A 26733-nucleotide genomic window follows, 5' to 3' on the forward strand; every position below is an offset into this window, starting at 1 on the left:
AAGTGTAATTAATAAAGAATTTTAAAAAAAGAACCCCTTTTTTCTGGTTTACAATGAAAATTGGCAAGCTTCCAAGCCTGCAGAAAACAAGTCAGACATTTGCCTGGTGATAGTATGTGTTCTTTCAGAATCCAAAGAGAAGCACTAAACACATCTGTTCTTAGTGGAGCAGATAAGGTACCAGCCAGCTCTTATCGGAAAAGGAATCTTCAGACATGTTTCAGTATCTGGTTTGATTTGCTTGACTCTGGATATTCTCCCTCTCTGTTTCTTCATGTGTACACATGTGCATGTACATATGCATGCATGTGAGAGTGGGTGCATACCCACATATATGGAATAAATGGAACATGTGCCCATGCTTTCCTTCATCACTCTTTATCTTTATTCTTTGAGACAGTATCACTAATTTAACCACAAACTTGTGGATTCTATTAGGCAATGTGACCAATGATATTCAAGAATCTACCTTTCTACCTTGCCCTCTCAGGGCAGGAATTACAGGTACACCCCACCTTGTCTGGCTTTTAATGTGAATTATGAGCATCTGAACTCGGGTCCTTTTGTTACATCATAAACACTTTACCAATGGATCTATCTCCCTATTTCTACTTGTTTAAAAAGACAAAAACAAAAGCAAAACAAAACCCAGGAATATAGTGAGAATATGTATATACATCCATATCATCACTTACACATACACACGTGATCCGCTGAATTATCGGAGAAATCTTCATAAGAGCATGACTGTGAAGACAAGCGGATTTTTAGCACAGTCCTCTGTTCTGAGGCAAGTGACTGACCTTACTTTAAAAAAGGCAACAACAACAAAACATCATAGTAAAGTCATTTGTTAGTGTGTGATCAGTTGTACACACACACACACATACACACACACATTCCTTTATGGTTTAAGCAGTCAAGATGACTTTAAGATTCTCCTATAATGAGTGTTGTTGTAGATAGCTCAACTTTATTCTTTTCTAGTTTCTCTTTGGTAAACAAATATATCGTTTATATGCTTTCCTGTATTGGTCCTTTACGGTTTTCTTGACTAGGGTTCATTAAGTGCTTCCTATAAATGAGCATCATTGTCCTTTTTTTTTTTTTTCATTTTTGTTTTTTAAAGGGCAAGCATCTGATCAAGAACAAACATTTAATTTCATCCAAAGTGTTTTATTTCCTTCCCTGAGATATATGAATGCTTTTTCTCCTTGGTTGTGGGAATAATCGCTGCAGCAGGAACTGTCATGGCCCATATATACCTTAACAGTTCATTATGTGCAAACACATCTCCAGCTGTCAAAGTCTGCAATTCTATTACTCAATGTAGTCTTGGAGGCTTCATAGGGCTCGCTGTGCTCTGTACAGGGATGCTGGGTTTGGATTTTATACTATCTGTAGTTCTCCACAAGGAGAACACCCTTTGTAATACACTCTGTATTTGTATTTCTTCTTCTATGCATGGTTCTGAACATGCTAAATAAATTAATTAGGAACAGGCTCTCATTTCATGCCTACTCAGGGGCAGTCTTTTCTAAGACTACTGAGAATGTCATCAGTGGCTTTTCCAATTTACTTTTTGGGAATGTACCATGTTTATTTCATATGATAGAGCATATTTTGCTGGGTCTGTTTTGCTATATTCTATGGTTACCCACGGTCATGAGGGTAACCATAGAATGAGTTGTAATTTCTATTTCTTTTACATGTCATTGTCAAGTTTTCTAGCAAGGTAATATTAATCTCACAAATGAACTGCGGAGTCTACCATAATTTTGTATTCACTGTGATAATTTGTGAAAGACCAGAATTGATATTTTGTTGGATATTTAAAGATGAATTTGAGGCCAACTCTTGACCATATTTTTATAGACTTATCTGCCATTGTGTAGTCTGTGTTTGTGTTCTGAGACATCTAGGGTGCTATATTTTCCTGATCTATGGAAGTCTTTAGTACATTACTCTAGCATCTGTCCAAGTGGAGTACTGTGTGGTTAAGACCTGGAAAGTCAATGCAACCTTGAGGTTAAACAAATGATAAAGGGGTAATAATTGTATTCCTTCCAGGTGTAAAAATATCTTTTTTAAAAAAATTCTAATTACAATAAAGTAGAAGGTTATTCGTGGATTGACTTTTTGGCAGGTGTTGAAAATGCTGCTCATTTTCCTCAGGAAAAAATTCACACCTGGACCAGCAGCTATAATTGTATGCAGCACATGATTATACTGTGATTATCTGTACTGAAGCCTCAGCTGCTTTTCATATCACCAAGGACAGATAGAAAGCCTTTATCCCTATAGCTGATAATATCATAGCTTCTTCATTTTCCCAGAGAAGATGAATTGTTTGCTGTTGACTGTTTTGGTACAGAGGAGAAATTTCAGAGCCTTTTCTAGATTTGTACCCCCTGCTTGGTAGGACAGGAACATCTATGTGGATATTTTTTTCTATTTCCTGTCTCCCTTCTTTCTCTTTCTTTCTCTCTCTCTCTTTCTTTCTTCTTTTCATTCTTTCTTTTGTTTTTTGAGACAGGGTTTCTCTATGTAACCTTGGCTGCCCTGCATTCAATTTGTAGACCAGGCTGACCCTAAACTTACAGAGATTATCTTGCCTCTTCCTCAAGTGCTGGGGTTAAAGGCATGTGCCACCACACCTGGCTCTTCTATTTCTAAAGCTACATATTTCTATGTGTTACAACCCATGGGGATGGGTATGAGTAGTCACAGTGGCCTCCTCAGGCCCATAATGACTCTCATACTCTATTGCTCACATGTCTCCTAAGTCATGCTGAATAGAGTGCCCCAGAGTCCACAGTCATGGTCTGAGAACCCAGTAAGATGTAGACATTTCTCTCTTTCTCATATTTTTTTTAAAAGGTTCAATTTGAAGTAAGGCTGACAGAAATATTCCTGTTAGAATGTCCAAAATATTTTTAGGATAGGAACTTTCTTCCAAATGGTGTTCTAGGTTCATGGAATGCCTGTGGTGATGAATATAGATGGGGCTATAACTTCATTATGACTTTGGTGCTGGAGTATAATTTTATCATAATGTTGAGACCCCTGCTCTCAAGGAATGGAGGATTTTTATTAGGCCATAAAACCAAACCAAGTGAGGACTGGAGAAAGGCATCCTTCTCCTCCCTTTAAGTCTCCACATTCATTCCACCACTCAAACTCAGTCAATGGAGTGACTCATCATCAATTTCTATGCCTCTTTCCTTGTCCTTGGGCAACAGGAGCAACATGGAACCTGACGTGAGTGCTGAGGTGCTCAGGTGCTTCTCAGATCTTCACAGAAGAGATGTCTGTTGACAAGCAGATTTCGCTTAGCAGCCAGGAACAGAATCCAGACGAAGCAAACTGCAGACATACAGAAGATCCCTAATGCTGATCATATCACTAGGACAGAGAGCATGTCCTCGTCTCTGGTTCATCCCTGATTAGCCACTTTTTAATTATGTAATGTGAGTTTATATTATATTAGCATTTAATTGTTCTTTGGAATAAATATAGTTGTGATTGTTTTTTTAGACTATATTTGGAAAGTCAAATTAATGTGCTGTAATCAGTGTGAAATAAAACAGAACAAAAATAAAAATAGTAAAATGCATGAACAAAATAATGGTATACTTTTGCAAACCCTTTCATATACAGTGAAATATAAGAAAATACTTTATTATTCTTTATAATAAACATAATTTCAAATTTCCTATGGTATACACTTTATATTATTCATATGCAGTTATAACTTTATGTTTATAGATGTAGTTGGGGACATAAGGAAGCGTTGCTTGTACGTGTCCACACAGCATTGCTTGCTGGCAAGATGACTCAAGAGTTAATCATGTGTAGAGCTATTGCAGATGACCTGAGTTCGGTGCTCAGTACCCTTGTTTGGTAGCTGACAACCACCTGGACCCCAAGCTCCAGAAGGTCTAAAGACCTCTTTCTATTCTTCATGGGCATCCTCACTCATATGTACAGACATAAAAACACATACATAATTAAAATAAAAATAAATCTTACAAGAGTCCGTACTATATCTTATTTTTCAAAGAACCTTGTCTACTTCAGAATGATTTTTTATTGTTTCAAAAGTGAAAATATAACACAATTTAAGATGATTTTGAGACAAAATCTCCCACTGGAAACACTGTGACCTTTTATTTTATTTATTTAGACAAAGTTCTAATTTTCAGGCCTGGGCTTGCCATTGTCTTGTTATCGTCCTGCCTCAGCCTACAGGCATGCAATGACACACCTGCTAGCACTCAAAGCACCTAACCATTCAATTTGCTGTCTTCCGGGATTTATACTGTGTAGAGCTCTGAGGTTTTAGTTTCTGATTTTAAAAAATAAGCTTGTGTGTATATGTACGCAAGGGCATGTGGTAAGATCAGTTCTCTCCCTGCCTAAAAAAAAGTCTTTAGTGTCTGCTTTTCCCATTTTTTTGCCTTTTCCATTTGAATAATGTAGTCTCTTCCGTCTTATTCAGAGCGGAGATGACTATGCTCCGCCCCGCCCCATGGCTGCCTGATGTCACGGGTAGTACACATATTTTATATACTATTTCTTTTTCCTCTATGTACTCACCTTTGGTGTAGTTGAGAACTTTCTTTTTTTAACTTTTATTTTTTTCCTTAAAGTGAGCATTTCACAGCTTCTCTTTGCCATAGCTGAATTGCTACACTACGTCTATTGAGAGAGTAGTCCCTTGACTGTTAGGCCCAGGATGCCGCAACAATGCGTCTGCTAACTGGGTTGGATGCTGTGTGCCTCATGGGTATATAGTATGTATTTCTTTAATAAAGAAACTGATTCATAGAGCGAGGTGCAGATTATTACACTAATAAGCATAACATATACGTTAACGCTCATGGATTGTTTCAGTGTTTTACATTTACTATTTTCAAATTATGGTTGATGGCAGGTAACTTAAAACTAGAGGGTGAGCAAATTACCCATGCTTTTATTTTAAGTTACATATGCAGTTCCAGTAACTAGTTCATTACTATATTCCAAACAGTCCCAATTATCTTTTCAATCACCTGATATAACCATGAAAACATCAACTTTATATTGGCATTCAAATATGCTAATGTCTCATATCTCCTGAATCCCCACAATATCAGTATAAAAATATAACCAATTTGGGACTTGGGAGATGATTCATGGGTAAAATCACATGCTACACAGTACAGACATGGCTGAGAATGCTTGTAAACACAAGAGAGGGGAGAATTCCTGGGTCTGCTATCTTCCAGCCTGGTTCCAGTTTCAGAGAGAGAGACTCTGCCTCAGGGGATAATGTGAGGAATGACAGAGCAGGACTTGCAGCCATCCTCTGTTCTCAACAGGCATACATGAACACACACCACACACACACACACATGCCTATACATCTCCCTCTCACAACACACACACACACACACACACACACACACACACACACACTCACACACACACACACACACACACACACACACACACACACACACACACAGTCTAAAACTAATTCGGAAACTTCAGTCCTGTTCCCCAAGAGAGGTGCTAATATGATAAACTGGGAATAAGCTTCAGGATGGCAGAAAAAGCCCTACTCCTGAGAACAGAATAAAACTTCTAACCAGTATCTTTGCAAGCTCCAGCTCTGCTTTGTTTGTTCTTCTGGGCTCAGAACCCTGTGAAGATTCCTTGCCTTTGCCTAATCCTGCCTAATGCTCTCCTTCATGTCCTTCCCTACCCCTCCCTGCTCTCTGCCCCTTCTCACAGCCTAGACCTTGTACAACTCTACCTGATGTTTGCTTCAGGAGATTGGCATTGCTTCTCCCTCTCCCTGAAGACAGGAATCCTCTGCTTCTTATCATCTAGGACTGCAAGACTTCATCCCAAGAGTAATCTTCTCTGCCCTCCCAGTCACTCACCTTTTCTCCTCTTATTGTGTTTCCATAGAATTTATTGGTATCATATATTTTATTGCTTTTGAATACTTTCTATTGTTTCTCACTACATAAAAGGAAAAACCTTATCTAATTCATGGCTGACATGCTTCACTCTTTACATTTCCTGAATGGCAGAGTGCTCCCTTTGCTAATGAACAGTTTTAAAAATAAAATTGGTTGGTATAAATACTTGAAACTTAGTGCACTCATATTTTTAGCTTCATAGTCTTAATTCAAAGATACAATCATCAGTATATGTATTTTCCCAGTAAAGATTGCATTTACCTCTTATTAATATTTTTATACAAATTAACACTATAGTCAATTTTTTGTTTTCTATATAGAGTTGATACAGGAATAGTATCTGTATATTTTGTGCAAAATTAAACTAGCCTATTTTATTTTATTTATGAGTCAGGATTTCAGCATGTAGACAGGTTGGACTTGAACTCATGATTTTCCTGTTCCAATCTTCTTAATACTGAGATTACAAAGGTGTATCACCATGTCTTTTTTTGTTAGCATTTGCTGTATAAAGTAAATAAATATTATTCAATTATTCCATCTCATGTGTAATACATTAAAATTTTCTAGGCTTAAAAATGTTTCATTTGCCAAGTATGTGTGTATATATGTATACTAATATAGTTATCTGAACACATCTTGTTTCTGAGAACTTTTAGGTAAAAAACTTCAAACACATAAAAATAAGAACTTCTTAGGTTCTCAAAACCATTTCTGTATTTCTTTCTCATGTGAGAAAAACCACAATTAAGTAACTTTTCAAAATTAATGCATCCCCAGGACCATCTCCATAAAGTGAATATTGCAAAACCGTACATGTATCACTCTCCCATAACATCTGTAGCTAGATGGCTGTACAAACCAGTCACGGGCTATCAAACTGTGGGTACTCAAGTCTCTCAGATAAAATGGCATAGTATTAGAACACGGTCTACATAGCTTCTTGACTTTAAATCATCTCTAATTGTTATGCCTAACACAGCACAAATGCCACATAGATAGTTGCTACAGTTTGCTGTAGGGTTGACTGTAAACAGAGCTGGTTCATATCCTCTATGAAGCTCACTTACTAACTCAAATTGCAGCCTCTGTTTTAGAGAATTCTATTACTGTACTTTATTCAGGAGTATCTTTATTTGCATCCTTTGCTTTTTAAACTTCCTATAAGTCTTTAAGAATCAAAGTATCTAACTTAAAGCAATTTCAGCTTTCTATAATTCTCTCATAAAAGATAGTATATAACCTTGGAAACAATGTTGAAAAAGACAGATACTTTACTTTTGCCTTTCTATTCAATTCCATAGCCATGGCTACATAAAAAGTTATAGCCTCGAAGGAATATAATACAGTATACAAATGTTTAGAAGGTCCCGTTGATACACTGTATTTTCGGTTTAATAGTTAAAATTCCATACTCTTTCTGAGTTTGGAGCAAACAGATAGTATGCCATACTCTTTTTACAAAGTGGGAGGTGTGCTAGAATTTGGTCACACGGTGATTAGCCGGTCTATATTATTTTGGACACTGATATAATGAACATAGTGAGCATTCTTCCTAAACTAACGTAGGCTCTTTTATCACAAGAATGGTGAACATTACTGATCTAGGTACAACTATGGCTTGCTGTAGAACTGGCTGATATCATATTCTGAACATGAAGTAAAAATATAATGCATCATGGTTTTTCTCAGTTTGATTGACTTTCAATATATGCCATAATCTACGGAATTCTTAAAGCTCAAAGAGACTGAACTGGTAATATTTACCTATCATTTTATACAACTTTCAGATATTTAACTTTGAAAGAAAAAACATTTATATGTTAATAAAGTATCATAATTAAACCTTTATTTCTCATTAGAATGAAGTATTGAGTCAAATGAAACAAGAAAATTGGCAAGAAAATATTTAGCATAAAATCTTTTAGCATTTCTTAAAAGAATGTCAAGAATGTTATGAAACTATGCACATTGCTTATAAGTGGATGGCAAAGTCCAGTCCTTTACTTTAGAAAAGCAAAGGTACTCATTGCATTCAAGTTACAATTTAGGACCTTGTATTGGGAATGGACCATTCCTACTTATATGGTGTTATGGTTTTGTAATAAAAATAAAAGAATCTCTTAGGATGACTCTCTGGATATATTCTTTCTCAGGCTATAACTCTTCCATATTGTAAGCAGGAATATATTGATTGCTTTGTCTTTCTTTGCCAGATAAAGATTTATTTAGAATGGGTCTAAACAAAATACCATAAAGTCAAAAATAATAATGGAATATTTAAAATTACAATTAATGAGTCAAGATTGAACACCTATCTTTTTCAGTCTGGGATTTGCAGTATTTGCATATTGTATTCAGCCAACAATCACATTTTAATTTTTAATTAGTAGACATTAAAATATAATTAGCAGCAAATAACAGAATGACAAAGCTACAGAATTTTTTGAAGAACACTGGAAGCAGCATTATTTAGTCAGACTGTGAAGTACTCTTCCAGGACCTTGGGGAGTCAAAATGTCTTCTTCAGCCTCCCCACTTGGTTTCATTCTTTTTTTCGAGATAGAATATTGATAACACAGAGAGATCTATCAAAGCAGGATGTGCATTCTTCAGACTCAAGATCCCCAAACCTTAATAAACACACATACAAAAGAATGCAGCAAATTCCAACATAGCATACATACAACAAAATTAATTCATCTATCAGAGACATACACAATTTAAAAATATGCATTTTCCAGAAGGAAGCAGAGGACAACAGAGACAAACTATAGCTGTTGAACCAGTGGAACAGAGAAACACACTACAAAAATCCACACAATATGTGAGTTACAAATAAAAAATAATGCTTTTGGAAAAGAAGTTTGTGGCCTAATATATGCTCATGTGTATATTTGTATATAGAATGAAGAAAGTCAGCTTGCATGAAAGTCATAGTCTATCTACCTTGAAGTCATACTACACACACTATAAGCAATTTACAGGATTTGCCAGGTTTGCATATACAGAAACTGCAAAATGAATTAAAACACATTGAAATATAGCACAGTCAATATGTATGAATATAAACCTCCCAAGATTGACAAGGATTAGCCATAATTGGCACTTGCCACCATTGAACAAGAACAGCAATCAAGGAAAAGAAGGGAAACTCCAAGGTAAATTCCACGGGGCAAAAAAGAAGTTTAAATAAAAAAAAAAACTTTCTTTGATTATTTCTTATGTAAAATAAAGTTGTCTGTTTTTAATTTGCAGTGTCCAGCATTTTGCTTTTTGTTTTTGTTTTTCTCCCCAGCTGGGGTGCTGTTCAAAGATAGTTTGTGTTTCTTAGGCTTTCCATCTTTGTTTGATTCTTGCAGATTAGGTATCCCTTGGTAGGAAAACGGTAGAATCCATGGAAATATTTACTATACCGATGACTTTCAGGCCAACTCCTGAACAATCAGTGAAATGTAGATCTTATTTGTTGCAATAAAAGAAAAAAATTGATCTTGTTATTAGAAAATGTTCTATCACGTCACATTAATTCTCTTGAAATAAAAGATCAGCGACTTCCCAAAGAAAATACTATCAATAAAGCATGATAGCCTCTTCATTTATGCTTCCGGAAGCTGACGCTCCTTGTGTAGGTAACTAGAGTAGAGGGGTGCGGAATGGTGCTTGGCGTTTAGGGTCAACTTTGCTGTCCGCTCCGTAGATTTTACAGGCGATTTGCTCTTTGCTTTAAGAAGAGAAAGTGATATTGGAAAAAAGTCAGCACTTTAGATTAAAGCAAAGCACCCTTCACAAAGCCACAAACAAGAAGCAGGACAGAAAGTCCATGGCTTGTAGCTATCCTCGCACCTGCGGAAGAAGTTATAAGATATTCGCTCATCTTGAAGATTTCCAATGCTCCTTATTAGGCTGTTTTAAACATATACATATATATATTTAATTAGCTCGCCAGCTTGGCTCTGGTGCTCATGAATGTCTTGGCATGCACTGCAAACAATAACACATACAAAACATTTCAGTCCCAAGAAGCTGGTGGTGTCTGTTTTCAAACAATGCCGTCCCACGGCTGGGAACTCTGAGAGCAAACGAATCCAAACACGTTTTCCCTTAAGAAACTGGGTGAATATCACTTTCAAGGTCATTTGGTTGTCCCTGAGAGGACACTCCCTATTTCACTAGTGTGTTAGTGTAAAGGTCCAGGAGAAACCCTATTCTTGAGGGCACTGCTCTGTTCAGTGCTCAGGACTGTTGGACGCTGCTGCCTCTTGGTGACTACTTTCAGAGTGTGACCATTCTCAAGATTCTATCCCTCAAGACGAGGAAGAGCTAGATGTCAGTAAATGAACAAGCTCTAAAACTAGTTTTGTATGGTGGGCAGGGGATAAAATGGTGTTTTCACAATTCTTCCTTTATTATCCAATCAACTACCCATAATGACATATGAGTAACTACTTGTAAATGAGGGACACAAATGTTCTTTGTTTGTTTAGTTGAATGGTTATAAGAAATTGGGACAGGAAAAGTATGAGAATTCAAACTTTTCAACATTTCAGCTATACCAGGTTGGCTCCTTAATTACAATGAGAGAAACTGACGTACCCAAAGAACTGCTGTAGAGTAAACATGTGAGGATTTGGAATGGTCCATTGAAAGACCCACACCTGATTTTTTTGTCAAGTTGCTTTGGTACTGACTCTGATTCGCTTTTCTGGGAGGTAGCCTGTGTATGTTACCCAATATCTCCTTCCATCAACCTAAGGACTAGAGACCCAGGAAGTGCCCTGCATTCAACTTGTGTGAAAAAGTTCAGAGACCCAAAAGTTACTCTTAACCCCCATGGGGCTCTAAGTACAGAGATCATACAAAGAAAACATGTGTCTTTTTAGACTATTTGCAACTAAGCATGTATTCATGTTAGATTTTGAAGGAAGACTATTTGACAGAAAGGAAAAGACACAATATTACACAGTTCTCTTAATTGCTGATTGCACTTGATTTGACACACATATATATGCAACCAAGAGAAGTTTTAAAAATGATGAAAGTAATAAACTTTGGGAAATATTTCACTTTGGGAGTTATTTTGTGAAGTAGCAGTTTTCTTCTCAGGGTGAGTGATAGAAGTTGGTTTCTAACTGAAATTGCTGTTTTTCGATACTCCCTTCTTGGATCTACCCTTTCTAGAACATGGCTGCCCCAGCATTTCTCTAACACACTAATAAAACAACAGCTGCTTCATCTTGACTCAGCATTTCCTGCCATATGTCTAGCATGTGCAAGTTAAAGCATAATTTACATGAATGTTTTAACAGGAAAAGTAATAACCCAGTCTTACATCGTTGAGAATATTTGAAAACCACTGGAAATTTGAATTGCCCTCAGATGCACAATCCACCATTGGAACACAGAACTTTCTTTTTCCCAGGTTGGAATCTTTCATCCACTCTGTTTGTATGCATTCACTAGCACATTAGATGAGTTCATTTGTGACAGGACAATCATTAAGACTTTGTTCTATGTGGCAAATTCCACATCCTGTTTCATCACATCATTGAGTGATTTTCATTTCTTTGTGGTTTTTATTTGTGTCTTGAGTGAAGAGAGACGGACTCCTTGGTGAAATTTGAGGCTCTAAACTGTTGTAATTTGTTTTAGGCAATTGTACCAAGTTACCAACATCACTGTTTTCATTAAGATTCAAACTATTTTCAGTAAACAATATTGTCAGCCCACACACTCTTGTTTATTACATAGAAATATCAAAAGAATTGTTTTTCATCAAGAACAAACCAGCAACTCCTCAGGTACTCTTCTTTTTTTTCCATACAGAAACACTTCACTTTTGTGGAACAATAAACTAAGCTGCAGTCACAAGTCCTTCAAACTTCTGTTGTCATTCACTTCTAAGATTTCAAATGAGACACTTACTTAGTATGGTTTCTAAAATTACTTATGCATGCATTATTATTATTATTATTTGGCTTTTTCAAATTATTAAGCCAGATCTGCCTTAGAATAGAGTCACCTACTTTATTTTACTTATTGTTTATTTATTTTGTTTTATTTATTTAGTTTTTATCCTCAGGTTAACCATATTACCAATTACTTGCCCTAAATTATTATACATTTAAGCAGTCATTGCCCTCAAATGACCTGCTGTCCACTGTATCTTTTTCCTCCAAAGGATGGTACTCTCTCTCTTCTGAATGTTTCAAGTATTTTGGTTGTGCTTCTTTTGTGTCTTCCCATAGTTAACATATTTTGCAATAAATTTTCTTTATATATTATCTCACTGACCACACCATTAATCCATTGAAAGCGAAGAACTGAATTCTTTTAAGCAGTTTTTAAGCATACTGTTCATTTTAAAAAAGTCTTTTGAGATTTTAAACTTCTTACTCTAAAATACTCCATGAAGAGAGATACTATTATGTAACTGCTGGAGGAAAATGTGAAGGTAGTATGTGTGGTTTAAGAGAGGTCATATTTTCTTCTAGGTTCAGAAGGTATGTCCCTTGTCTTGTAGCTACCCCATCCCCCCTACCCCTCAATCCTTAAATTTGTTTCCAGGGAACTCTTGGGTGTAATTTCTATACTTATGCAAGCTAGTGGAGATATTTTTTTTTCTAATGTAAATAGGAAAGAGGTGTCTAAGAAGTCTTAAAAGTCTGCGAAAAAGCCTGGCTCCTATTTGTTTGAGTCCTCATGGTTTTAACACTGTCTCCAGAGATGCAGACAAGCATGCAATTCTCAAGAGTGTTAGAAATTAGTCTTGCCAAGGAACAATGAAGGAAAGCCTCAGCAGTTTCATCAACATCATCACCATCATCATCATTCTCAAATAGCATAATAGAAATTTCACTTGATTACTTTTTAAATAAACAAAAAATCTAAGCTTGGCAGTCAATACTTGACAACTTTCTCACTTGAGCCAGAAATGGTTATATGTGCCACCTCCTTCTAATATCATCTGTCCCAATAGCTATGCTCTGTCCCAGGTCATCAGCAGAAATCATACTCATGGAGACTCATTTTCCATCTTCCCCTTGTTTATTGAGTTTGTGGCAGCAGCTAAATTGCCTCTTTCCTCTTGCTCCTTGCCATGCTCCTCTACCACATGGAAGAATTTAGCTCTCCCCATACATTCCATTTAGCAGCTATGTGTACTGCACTTCTAGCTATGCTTGTGATTTACAAAGTAACTAAGGTGCATGTGAGAACTAGTGTGTATCAACACAGTAATCATTTGTAGACACAGTCTTATTCCTCAGAGCCATCCCAGATGCTTAATGCACAGATTAAGAAAGCAATACCTGGTGACAGAAAGTATTCCCTCACTCTGAGTTACACAGGTAGGGCAAAGGCATAAACATGAAGTCCAAGCACAGAGTCATCAAAGATCCTGAGATGCTCCTGACTGAACCCTGAGACAGTGACAGTGTTTCAAGACTTCCACCTTTATTAGGTCATCATTTGAAAGAAGAGTATGCCCAAGAGACAAACCTATCTCTCACACATTTTACTTTTCTCTATCTATGACTTGATAAATACTGGATATGGAAACATCTCCTCATCCTAAGTAAACTTTAGCTAGCTCTTTATAATGTATCAGATAACACATTACACAACGTTTTGAACTTTTCAAATCATAAATATTTTGTTTTTAATGTTTCCTCAAAGCCTCTTAAGAATTTGAGTGAGATGTGGGTTCACCATTATTCTGACAGCACTTGGCTAAGAATTGCTTTTTCCCAGGGTTTTGATCCAAGTCCAAGAGGAATATATGTTGAGTGTTGAATATGCCATCATTAGTTAGCTATGGGTACTGAAAGAATAGCAAAGTTCATGGCTTAGAAGAAATATCACCAGCTGTGACTATCAAATGACCAAGTACAGAGAAGCACTTCAATATTTAATTCACGCAAAGCTTACATAAATATCCACTTTATTTTGACTTTGAATATTTTTATACACTACTTTCCTGCACTCATTTGACTTTTACTTGGTTTAAGAACAAGACACACACCTATTGAAAGTCTCTGTTGTGTACTCCACATAACCTACCCAAGAGCTTCCTTTTCTTTATCTCCCTAACCACCTACTAGCAGGAATAACAAAAAAGAAGAAAGAAATTCTATCTCTGTGTGGCTCTACTAAGCAGATTGTAGAATATTTGTTTTTGCAAGAATGAATATCAGAGATGCCTGTCTTATGACCAGAACTACTCCAAGATAAGTGCCATAATAGTCTGATGACTTGTTGTCTGTGAAGAAGTCAATGTCTCCATTTCCTTTTACTGCCTTTGAGAAGACAGTCCTCTATGACATGCTTTTCTTTATTACAGATGTCAGCTTTAAGAAGTGAAAATGACTGCGAAAATTTGAGCTAACTTTTGAAGAAAATTTTATTCAGGTTAGCTCGTAATAAGTCACTACTAAGAGGATATATCAAACAATAGTATGATTTTATTCTAATTATTTTAAGAATGATACCTTTTTATTAGAAATTCTAAGGTTCCAGTCACAATTTCTTTGAGAAATCTAGCTTTTATAAAGATGTGAGTATCATTTTTACTTAACACACACTCTGATTCTGCTGTGCCCTGGGATGTTGGCCACTTAAGGTTCTTTTCTTTCTTTCCTATGGTCAGCACATCAAGACTATTCTGATTGAAGGGCATTATACTGAGGATCAGGGAGAAAGTTTAATTCCCCCTCCATTCCAGGTCTAAATGACAAGGCACTTGGATGATACCCCAGTCACTACAGAATGTTGCAGACTTTCTTCTTGCGAAAATCAGTCACTTCAATGTTTTTAGGCATCTACTTTCTAAAGACGACTGGCTCTGTAAGAGGAATGTTTCCTCTTTCCAAGCAAGGTCACGTACGTCTTTTTATACTGTGTATCTTTTGTATTCAGTGTGTGTGTGTGGTGTGTGTGCATGTGTGCAAGCCAGCATGCAGATGTGCAGGTGGAGGCCAGTGGTTGACAATGGGCATATTCCTTGATAATTTTCCAACTTGTATATTGAATCAAGGTCCCCATCTACAGTCTAGAGCTCACTGATTCATCTAGTCTAGAGAGAACTTGTCCCAAGTTTTCCCTGTCTCCAGTTCTAGTGTGGTGGCATTATAAGAGGCTGTCAAACACTACCTGGCGCTTATGTGGATATGTAGGATTCAAACACTGGTCTTCATGTTAGCATTGGAAGCACTTCTATCTACTGAGGCAATTCTATAGTCCTGAATCATGTTCATTATATTTGCATGGAAGTATTCAATTACTGAGCCAATTTCCAGGCTGCCAACATAAGTCATCTCAGTAGTGATGCCCTCTTCTAAGTAAACCAGAACTTGTCAATCTTGTAACTATGACATGATGAATTATGACAGGACTATCTATTATTTCTTTGGCACTTTTATCCCTGGTTATGATATTCAGATGTGACCAGTTAATGCATCCCATAATTTCATCTGGTAATTCTTTATCCCTGAAAAATCTAAACTTTCTCCATTCTGATTGTTAAAAATAGAGAGGAATATATGTGGTTTTGACAAAATGAAAGCAAGAAGAATAAGACCTGGTTAATAAAGAGAAGGATTGAAAGAAGGAAGTTTGACTATCACACTTTAGTAACAATTTTAATGCATAAGTAACAATCACATATAATTAATACTACATTCCATGGCATATGAGTAAATGCTGCTAATATACTTAAAGCTATGTACTCCTAGATTTTGTGTTCTCTGTATATGTGCTTTCAATATTAGTTAGCACACCTTCCTATAATGTGAAGTTCCTATCAGTTCAGACTCGGAATAATCAAATTCCACACATGTGGTTATTGAATAGCTCCAAATTTAACTAAGGGATTAGTAAGGGCACTCAAAGTGGGGAATGAAATAGAGAAAATGGCAGAACAACTTGCACTGGACTGTAATGACAGAAACTATCATCACGTGGTCCACTACCTAAGAGCAGCAAGGGTACTGACCCTGAGTTTGGAAACCAATACAAAGCTCAAGGATCACTGAATGCTAAATGCTGTGGTCAAAGAAATGTATTTTTAAAATTTATTTTAATATTTGTTTTTAAATTAATTACAGCTTATTCACTTTGTGTCCCAACTGTAGCCCTTCCCTCATCCTCTCTCAACCCCATGCTCCACCCATGCCCCTCCCCCAGTCCACTGATAGGGGAGGTCCTCCTCCCTTTCCATCTCATTCTATCAGACTTATCATGTCTCATCAGGACTGGCTGTACTGTCTTCCTCTGTGGCCTGGTAAGGCTGCATTCCCCTCACAGGGAGGTGATCAAAGAGCAGATATAATGCCTGCACTGATGAAGTAGAAGGGTTGGAGTGAATATTTAGGTAATTACTCAGTAACTGGTGAAATAAAGAACATCTAATATAGTTTCTGTATTCTTATAGACCTCATCTTTAAGGTCATTAAAGTAAATTCCTTAGGAAATAAAAAAAAAAAAAACTCCTCATAATTTAAAAAAAAAAGATGAGGAAGGAATTCAGAACAAAGAAGTAAAAGAACTCATACTCCAACCAAGGACTATCAGTGGAGATAACCTAGAACCCTGACAATGCAGCCACTTCTGATGAGAACTGATAGACTAAGATCAGAAAGAAGGAGAGGAGGACCTCCCCTATCAGTGGACTTGGGGAGGGGCATGCATGCAGAAAGGGGGGGAAGGGTGGGACTGGGAGGGGAGGAGTGAGGAGCTTATGGGGGATACAAAATGAATAAAGTGTAATTAATAATAATAATAAAAAAAAGAATGGAGAGCAACAGATGTCAAGGCACAACTTCAAAATTCAGGAATCTTTGTAAATAAATTGAAATGATGTCACCATAATTTGGAAAATGATAATTTTTCAGAACTTAAAATTTAAATTTTGATGCTCAGTAGATTTTTTATTTTGATGTGGCAACTATTGGGGCACCGAGTGCCAACAAGACAAAGAAACTATCAGTCTCATGGCCTACAGTTCTTCAGCATAAAGCAAAATGGTAAGATTTTGTGCATGGGTTTTTTCAGCTTAATGCTAATGGTTTTGTACATTTTCCTCAACCTAGCTGTTTCAAAATTTTCTGAGTTAAAACGTTTTGTAAGGTATTTGTATAACATAGGTTATCTTCTTAGCAATAGGCATTAAATTATTAGAGGTTCTAATGTGACTACTTTTTAAAACTTCTCCTGATTAAGACAAATCAGGGGAACAACACAATGTGGTACCAGACACTGTTAGTCTATCTCCTAAACATAATTTGTCATTAAGTATCACCTGAAATACCAATGTGATGTTTATCATTAAGCCCCTAATGAAAGGTGGTACAAGTGCTATTTTCCAATTTTCTCTGGTCATTACTATGTAAGTGGTCTGAAAATGTTTTCTTAAATATTTACCAATTTATATAAAATGTATCCATCTTCTTAATAATAATGTATCTTACTGGTTTGCACTCAGATAACTAAAGCATGAATCTTTAAATTATAAACATTCTTTTTATGTTAATTATATTAGCTAAATGGTGGTAGGGAGTACAATAACATTAAAAGCACCAACAAATTCATAGCTCCAAATCCTGTATAATATTTTAGATGGTTTGAAATAGAGTTTTCAAATTCTGCAAATTTTTTTATTATATTTAATAGTTATAATTCCATCCAGTGCTCTTTTAATGTAGCATTTTCCACATTAATTATTTACAATCTAGAAATGAGAAAGTTGCTTTCAAACTACATGAGTTTGTTTGATCAGAAAAGTTGCAAATAAAATATTTTACAATTGGCTACAAAAGATGTTTTCACATATTTGTGTATAAAATGTCTAAATGATACAAGAAAAGAACTGACACTGCAATACATTCTGCCACAGCTTTGTATATACCTTTACAAAGTGAAATTTTAGAGTACCTGATTGCATTATTTAATCTTCACTATAATTTTTATGACTTTGAAGATAAAACTGCTTCATTTAATTACACATTCTGTCTTTATTTTCCCAATAGTTGCATAGTTGCCTGCTTAGTGGAACAAGGAACTGGAAATCCTGGGTTCACAGTTTGCTTTGAGTCAAACACAGAAACTGTTAAACAGTCAGGTTAAATACCCCTTATTTGTATATCTTTCTGAGCGTGGAATCTTCAGATAGCCCCAATGCAGACATGCTACCCACCATCTTAATATTTCTTTGAATTATGAGACTAAACCACATCAAAATTGCATATTTTATCTGTGGCTGTTATGTGTGCTTTACTTAAGAATTCATTGGGCTCAAATCTTTCTGTTTAGAAACAATGGTTTGATAGACAAATTATCTACTCAGTGTCTAGAAAGCATGGCATAAAATAGTAAGTGGATATAATATTCCTAATTTTATCCTACATAAAACTTTTCAGTACAACAGTTTCATGACAATTCTTCTCTATAAACATGTACATTCATGTGACCATGAGTATAACATGCATCAGTAGCTTCACAGTCACACAGAAATATTATTTTACTTCACTCATTGGTCTGTCATGAGATGCCTACTTTTATTTTTGCACCAGAAACATTTTAAATAGTAATTTTTTTCTTTTATCAAGGTAGCAAGTTAATGTGCTAGCTGAATAATACAAACAACATCAAATGTTAACATCTTAACTTTCTAATGTACATTTTAATGTATCATTTTATTAGTTTTCCTATGATCATAGATCAGATTAATTTAAAGTTTTACATATGATGTGTTTTCACATAAGGGTTTTGAGTCTTATAGTTTCTCATGTTATGTTATGTACTGAATCTTTCTATTGTCATCAACTGTTCTGTCAAATATGGTTCTATTTAATTTGTTGTGGTTTAATGAATTTATCAGTCGACGTCTCTGTTTTTAGGTACTGTGTATTTTAACATAACATAAAGCCAGACACACTAAATCTACTAGAAGAGAAAGTGAGGTAGAGCCTTTAATTCATTGACACGGGAGACAACTCCCTGAACAAAACAACCAACAGCTCAGGCTCTCTGATCAACAATTAATAAATGGGACCTCATGAACCTGAAAAGCTTCTGTAAAGCCAAGGACATGGTCAACAGAACAAAACAACAACCTATAGACTGGAAAATGATCTTCACTAATCCTACATCTGACTGAGAGCTAATATCCAGAAAATATAAAGAAATCAAACTCCAACTAACCAAATAACACAATTTAAAAATGGGGGACAGAACTAAACAGAGAATTCTCAACAAAGGAATATTGAATGGTGGAAAACATTTAAAGAAATGCTCAACGTTAGTCATCACGGAAATGCACATCAAAATGACTTTGATATTCCATCTTTCACTGATCAGAGTGTCTAAGATAAAAAACTCAAGTGACAACACATGCTGGAGAGGATGTGGAGAAAGAGGAACCCTCCTCATTGCTGGTGGGAATGTAAACTCATACAATCACTTTGGAAATCAATCTGGTGCTTTCTCAGAAAACCGGAAATAGTGCTACCTCAGACCCAGCTAAACCACTCCAGGCTATATATGTGAAACATGTTCAACCATACAATAAGGACATTTTTTTCAACTATGTTCATAGCTGCTTGTTCCCTAATAGCCAGAATCTGGAAACGACCTAGATGTCCCCCATCCAAAGAATGGATACAGGCATTGTGGTAAATTTACACAATGGAATACTACTCAGCTATTAAAAAACAAGGAAATCATGAAATTGCAGGCAAATGGACAGAACTAGAAAAGATCATCCTGAGAAAGGTAACCAAGAAGCAGGTAGACACTCATCGTATACACTCATTTATAAGTGGATGTTAACTATATAAGATAAGCATACTAAATTCTACATAGGTAAAGACCCTAAACAAGACAGAGAACCCTAGGGAAGATGTTTAATTCTTATTCAGAAAGCAAAACAGGATAGATACTGGAAGTGGCAGAAGAAAGGGAACAGAATGGGAGCCTACCACAGATGTCCCCTCAAAGAATCCACCTAGCAGGGGATCCAAGCAGATGCTAAGACTCACAGCCAAACTTTGGATTCTTATGGAAGAAGGAGGATATAGAAGGATGCAGGATGCGGAGGGAACAGAAGCCCCACAAGGAGACCAACAACGCCAAAATATCTGGGCCCAGAGAGGTTACTGCAGAGAGTAATGATATATCAACCAAAGCCTATGCATAGAGAAGACCTAGACCACCTGCTCAGACGTAGCCCACAGATAGCTCAGTCTCCACGTGGGTTCCCTAGTAGAGGGAGATGAGACAGTCTCTGACATGAACTTGGTTGCCTGCTCCTTGATTACTTCTCCCTGGTAGGGTGACTTAGCTAGCACACAAAAGAGGATCCGGACAGTCCTGGTGGGACTTGATAGGCTAGGGTCAGACTCTAGAGGAGGAGGACTTCCCATATCAGTGGACTAGGGGAGGGAGAGGGAGAGGGGAGAAAGAGGGAGCAAGGTTGGGATGGAAGGAGATGAGGGAGAGGCTACAACTGAGATACAAAGTGAATAAATTGTAAATAATAGTAAGAAAAGAAAAACAGAAAATCTGTCATGAGTGTAACTAGTCAGAACTTAGCATCTGATTCACTATTTATATAGAAATTTCTTCCCACAAATACAAGTTCAGAGAACATGGTTCTAAAGCCCCATGTTTGACCTACCCTGTCAAACAAATTGTTCTTGGGAAGGGGTGTTCCATCTCAGTGCAGAGTGGTAAGACATCCAACTCACTGTGACCTTGATAATATTAACACTGACAGTATTTGTTGCAATCATATCTGTTAAATGTACAAAAATTACTTTGGATTTTTAATTCATTAAATATATGAATACCTGTAAAAGTCTGACAATTGCAATACTGATTCCAGCCATCTAAACGCACACGCTGTAAATTATTCAGCTATAAATTACCTCAGTGAGTTGCTCCATTCACATTTATATGACCTATTATTATTTATTATCTTTTTTCAAAAGTGACTCTTTTACATCTTTTCCTTTTTGGGTACAACTGAGGAATATGCATTATGTTCTGACTTTTCTTCTCCCTTGGCATTGTATTTAGATAGAGGATTTGACTGAATTTGTACATTAGTCTAGTTTTCATCCATGTCACATGACTTCCCTGCTGAGAGGGTCACAACAATCACAGTACATTTTTATTACTGGCTTCCTTCCTTCCTTAAGAGTTCTGCAAAAATAATACCTTGTACATTGTTTCAAGTTTTCACAAAATTTCATTAAACATTTTAGTTACTAATACTAAAATGTCTTTTCCACCTGCTGACTATTTGAAAGCCTCAGTTCTCTGATTTGATCTTGTTTTTGGTTTCATCTTCATTTGGAAATAGATCCTAAATTGTGATAAAATGTTTCGTTTTTGCTTTTCAAAATTTCTCTTCTAGTTTTTGCTTCTAACTCATATTCTTTCACACAATTTTAGACTTTCCAGTCTCTGTTTTCTCTGTTTGTAATCGTCTTCTTTTGATTTCTTCTTAAAAGATGGCCATCTGATACAGTCTTTTGGGAAAGAAGAGGCTGGGGAGTGCTGACCTCATCTATATGCCAGGCTTATTTGTTAGATGTTTACAATTTAGGTCTCACTCAAGGTTGAGAAATTACGGGGGAGATGATCATTATATCAATTTTTATAAGCAATAGCATTTCTAAAATTCAGAGAGATTCTGAGGGAAGTTTATTCACAGTGAAAAGCTGGTAGACTGTGAGTCTTGAAATCAATCTTTTCCCTCATGAGATCACAAACTAAACTTTCATTAGTTTTCATTATTGGCTTTTATCTTTTTCTTTACTGTTAAGGCTTTTGAAAATATTTTCATTTCTGTCTTCTTTCAGCTGTATATCTAATCACTTAAATTTTTTCAAAGGCTCTTTTGAAAGCCTAAATGTAATTTAGATAACAGAAGATCTATATACTTACAGCTTTCAAATCCTTGCTGCTTATTCAGGTCCATTTCTTAAAGTTCTTTGGAATTTTATTGCTGTTTACAATAAGGATCTAATTACAACCTTGAACAAAATAGCTGCTGGCCAATATGATGTGATTCTATAGATGGAAAAGTTCCATTTATTGATGGCATTACGACAGAAGGGAAAAGAAAGCTTGGAAATGACGAGTGACAAGGCTTGAAGATAGTCTTCCCTCATTAACTTAATACATCTCCATGCCTCCAAAGGGAAATATCTGACTCCTAGAACGGGTCGGCCCTGGCCCTCACAGCCTTCCTCCTAATCTACAGTTTTTCTTTCTCTGTCTCAGTTACGAAGGCTAATTACTCTCAAAATATTGATATTTGTCTTATGTGCTTGGAGAGATGGCTCAGTGGTTAAGAGCATTGGCTGTCCTTCCCGGGTTTGATTTCTAGCGTCCACAGAGCAGCTCACAACCCTGAAACTCCAGTCAAAGGGAATCCAGTGCCTCTTTCTGGTCCCCGTGTGCACTTTATTAATATTTTCCATAGACATACTACAGTAAACATACCCATATACATAAAATAAAAATAAAGGAAAAATAGTAAAAATATTTGACTTGGCTCTTCTAGAGAGGACCATATTGCCTTGGATTTTTTGTTTTGTTTTGTTTTAGAAAGTTTTTCTAACTTTGTGATTTTTTTTAATCTCTTCCTATGCCTTACTTATAAATTTTACTGTGTTATCAGTATGCATAAAAAGGCAGAAAACAGTTTCTACAAAGTTCAAGTTAACTGAAGTTTCATGGAATATCCCCTACAGATTAGAATGCACAGGTGTACCTTGTGCATGCAAGAACATACAATGAGAGCCACACTTACATTGTAATTGGTTATCATCTATTAAGAAGCTATTAACTGCCAAGCCTCTAATATATAATTCTCAGAAGTCTGAGGATTGTGCGTTAGTTCCCTGTCAGAGAAGTATTAAGTTGAATCGCAGAGCCACACACATCTGATCATGGCCACATATCTTTACTGTTGAACACTATTCCTGTGTTGGCAGCAGAGGCAGAGCAAGGAATACAGCCCCCTGGCCTTCTGAACTGAGACACACACTAGCTCCAGATTATCTTCCTCTCTATGGCAACAGCATTTTTTGGTGGAGGAATGCTGCCTTTTATTTCTCTTTCAGGATGTGTGCTCCTTTGACCCATAGGGTAAGAGATTTCCAGAAGCTTTCTAACCCTGTGGTCATGTGCCCAGAAAGACGTTCACTTTACAGCAGTGGCTTCTTGCAAGTCCACTATCAGCTTAGAGTACCGACAGATTCGGCTCCCTGTCTCCTCAGTTACAGATAGCTTAAAAATCACAAGTGACCCTTCACCTCGATCTGAGGGGCCTATCTAGGAAGAAGATGCTGAGCTTCAGTTACTAAAATTTGCTAATGGTTTCTGGGGAAGTTAACCAGTAAGGACCCCCGATCTATGTAATTCTTATTCTAATGGCTCTAGAAGATTCTTTGGCCTGTGGTATCCAAATCATCTGTTTTTCTCCTTACTCATTGACAATCCATTTATACAGCTGTCGGTTAGCTGATGGACTAACAATAATCAAATTAACTTACCTTAAATATCAACATTAACACCTGAATTGTGCAATGCTTCTGTACCTCAGTGTGGAACAGCGCTTACTTTACTCATACATTACATTAATCTTCGTGAAAGGCCCTTAAACTCTGTATTCCACCTTTCCAATTACTCTGAAATTCTGATTTAAGGAAGTTTGAACCTAGCCACTCTTGGAAAGCTGCCATGTTTATCAGCAGCGGAGTAGCTCCAGTGAACTCCGGGCTTCTGGCAGCTATTAGCAGCAGCTGACTCTCAGTTCTAAGGATGATATTTTGGTGGAAACACAAAAACCATGTTTCAGATTTCAGAGAACCAGCATTTCCACTGAGTGACTAGCGCCTCCACATGGAGCATCAATACTAATGGTATCCTTAACCACTGCCAGCTCCCTTCCCACTCCCAGCCGCTCAATCCTGGAGTGAAGAAAAGAGCTTTGCAAGTCACTCTGAACACTAGAAAAATACAGTAGGCAAAGAAAAGTCTCTAGGAGTATTTTGAGGTGCCAGCGTCTTCATTGATAGACTTATAATTTTTTCTTGTTCCAAAGGGCTCTTGAAAACTTGTGATTCTCACGGTTCACAAACATAAAATTGTCCCTTTTTTGCCCTGTCCTCAGAGGTTATAACTGGATGGAGTGTTGGCACAGGGAAGTGACACAATCACTCCCGTGGGCTCTTTCATGGGGAGTGTGCAGAATTCACTTCAAGAATCACTGTCAACAGTCTACATCATTTGGAAGATTGAGGTATAAATGTTCACTTGTTCTAGGCTTGTAGAATCCTTTTAAATTCTTGCAGTATCTACTATCTGTTATCATTTAAGAGTTAGTGTGGCACCTGGTTTAGGTTTACAGAGCTACAAGAGTCTTGGGTTTTTTTTTGTTGTTTGTTTGTTTTTGTTTTTGATTTTTTTTCCTTTTCCACAATACAAGGCATAGCATTGCCTTCAAAGCAAGCATGACCAAACTGAGAAAGGAGTGCTGGCTGAAGAAACAACAGATTTTATTTCCTGACTGGGGAGCAGGAGAGTGATATAAAGGGATAACATGTATAGGAATTCACAATCATGGAAAGACCCACACAGGAAAAAATATTTGCAGGGTTATAGAGGCAAGAGAGTGCCTGAAAACACTGAGAAAGCAGGGAGAATATGAGCCAGGATTCTGCATAAAGAAAAAGGAAATGATATTATGTAATTAGTGTGGGCACGTTAGAAATAATGTTTTTTTTCTTTTGTAGAAATAATGGCTTTTAGAAATAACGTGTGAGCTGTTAAAATATATTTCTTATGTTGACATTGAAATGCGGAGGCTGTTAAGAGATTGAGGATAAGGAAAGCAAGGAGGGCTTGTATTCAGAATGAAATCAATGTGTGTAGGATAGGAAAAATGCATTTTTTTTCCAGGGGAAGAACATTACTGGGATGAATTGACTAAGTGAACTAGTCACTAAAAGAGGGAGAGAGAGACATTTCCAAAATCTTCACAGGAGTGAATTTACAATGGTGTTATTGGATGTTTCGAAACAGGAAAAAAAGGCATTTCTTTTTGTTTGTTTGTTTTTGGTGAGAAAGCTCAGATTATAGCATATAGTTTTGGCCATCTGAGGTTCAGTGGTCTATTTGGGTTATCTACTGCTGTGAAGGGATATCCTCACTTGAAAAATGGCAGTTAACTATTATCTCTTACTGCTCTGTATGATGCCTGTGCTGAATGCGGCTTTGCTTGTAGGAGATGGAATTGGGGCTGAGGTCAGATACTGGGTTGGGAATAACAGGAGTTCAAGATGGCTTCCATATGGTGGTTGGCCTCCAAGAGGTAAGAACAAAGGTTTTGAATCCTTGTAAGGTTTGGAATTGGATAGCATAACATCCCCAAACTTTATTAGACATACTGTCCCAGGCTAAATAAACCCCAAGCTGAAGGAAAACAGACTCTACTTCTCAGTAGTGGAGTACAAAGAAATGTCTTACTATGTTACACTTGCCACAAGGCTTTGAAGACCCATATTCAGAGCTATTTAAAGGGCAGTTATGAACCCTACCCTTAATCTCCTGAAAGAAATTAAAAGGATAAATGTGAATGAAAACACTTTCTAAGGGAAATTAGCAGTCAGAACCACAGGATAAGGTCAAAAAGTTATGAATGATAAAAGGATAGCTTATAGAAGGAACTGATGCCAAGGAGAAAATAAAGCAGAGAGGCTAAGTACAGGGAACCAACCTTTGCATACAAGAGAGGTCAGAATGTCAGAAATGGGCACTAAGGAAACAGTGCTGCCTAGATGATGGAGAGAATAAGTTATAAGAGAATGTCAAGTAGATATCAGTGACTTTATAGAACATGCCAGCATTAGCATTAACAAGCTAACAATACTCTGTGGACTGAGGTTGAAGAAGCTGGATAGACCATAACACTGCCTTTCTGGCAGGAACTGGCTTCAGCTGTGCAAACCCTCACAGAGATCTGGCTTTGCCCAGTGAGAGCAGAGAGGCAAGGCATGGCTTCTTTTGGGTTTCATCTGTCTGTTTGTCATCTGTCTGTTTTGGAATGATAAGTGGAACAGAAGGAAACAAAAGCAGGCAAGCAGACTTGCTCACTGTAGGAATTTAGTCTCTGAAGGATTGTTAATGAGGAATGAAGGAGACAGGAAGCTAAAACATGGGAAGGTTAGTTTGATTGTTCAGGGATATGATAGAGTTAAGAAGGAGCTGGAAAGTAAGCTAAGCCATTCCATGTTGTCCAGGGTCCTGGATATCCCATCTTGGTCTCCTCACTCTGCTCTGACAGAAATATTTCTTCACTATCTCTGCTGAAAAGATATAAAAGCCAGCCCCATTATTGAGCCTGTTCTTCTGTGGAGCCTTTATTGATTCAGACAGGTAGAAACAGAGTTCTTCATCCTCAGAACATCACTGAACATTTCAGCATCTACTTCCATGCCCTGATTATATCATGCATTATATTTGATGACCTTTTCCCTCCAATCTTTGTGTACTATAAAAATAAAACATGAGAGAATGAAAATACAATGGGAAACTCAGGTTTGATAAAAACAAATTCTGTCATAGGTACATAGAAATGGAGAGAGCTTTAAAAAACTTAAGATTTAAGAGAATTGTAAGAAAGTTTTGTTTATCTGCAGTATATTTTTATTATTATTTCAGTTCTAGTTTGGGTTATAAAATGAAAGTAAAA

At 36.7% G+C, this 26733-nt stretch overlaps 1 protein-coding gene across 4 annotated transcripts in view; it reads right to left on the reverse strand.

Annotated features, from left to right (window-relative positions):
- Positions 1 to 3115: 3115 nt before the first annotated feature.
- Vstm2a (V-set and transmembrane domain containing 2A) overlaps positions 3116 to 26733 on the reverse strand; it is a 32619-nt gene continuing 9001 nt past the window's right edge. Inside the window, exon 5 of one of the 4 annotated variants that reach the window (XM_055624151.1) lies at positions 3116 to 3366. In XM_055624151.1, coding sequence (XP_055480126.1) covers positions 3278 to 3366 — 89 coding nt within the window. In that variant the 3' untranslated portion in view covers positions 3116 to 3277. The other 3 variants (XM_055624150.1, XM_055624152.1, XM_055624153.1) reach the window with 3 other exon arrangements.

The sequence above is a fragment of the Psammomys obesus genome, unplaced genomic scaffold, assembly GCF_907164565.1.
Source record: "Psammomys obesus unplaced genomic scaffold, mPsaObe1.curated_primary_1811, whole genome shotgun sequence".
Taxonomy (NCBI): domain Eukaryota; kingdom Metazoa; phylum Chordata; class Mammalia; order Rodentia; family Muridae; genus Psammomys; species Psammomys obesus.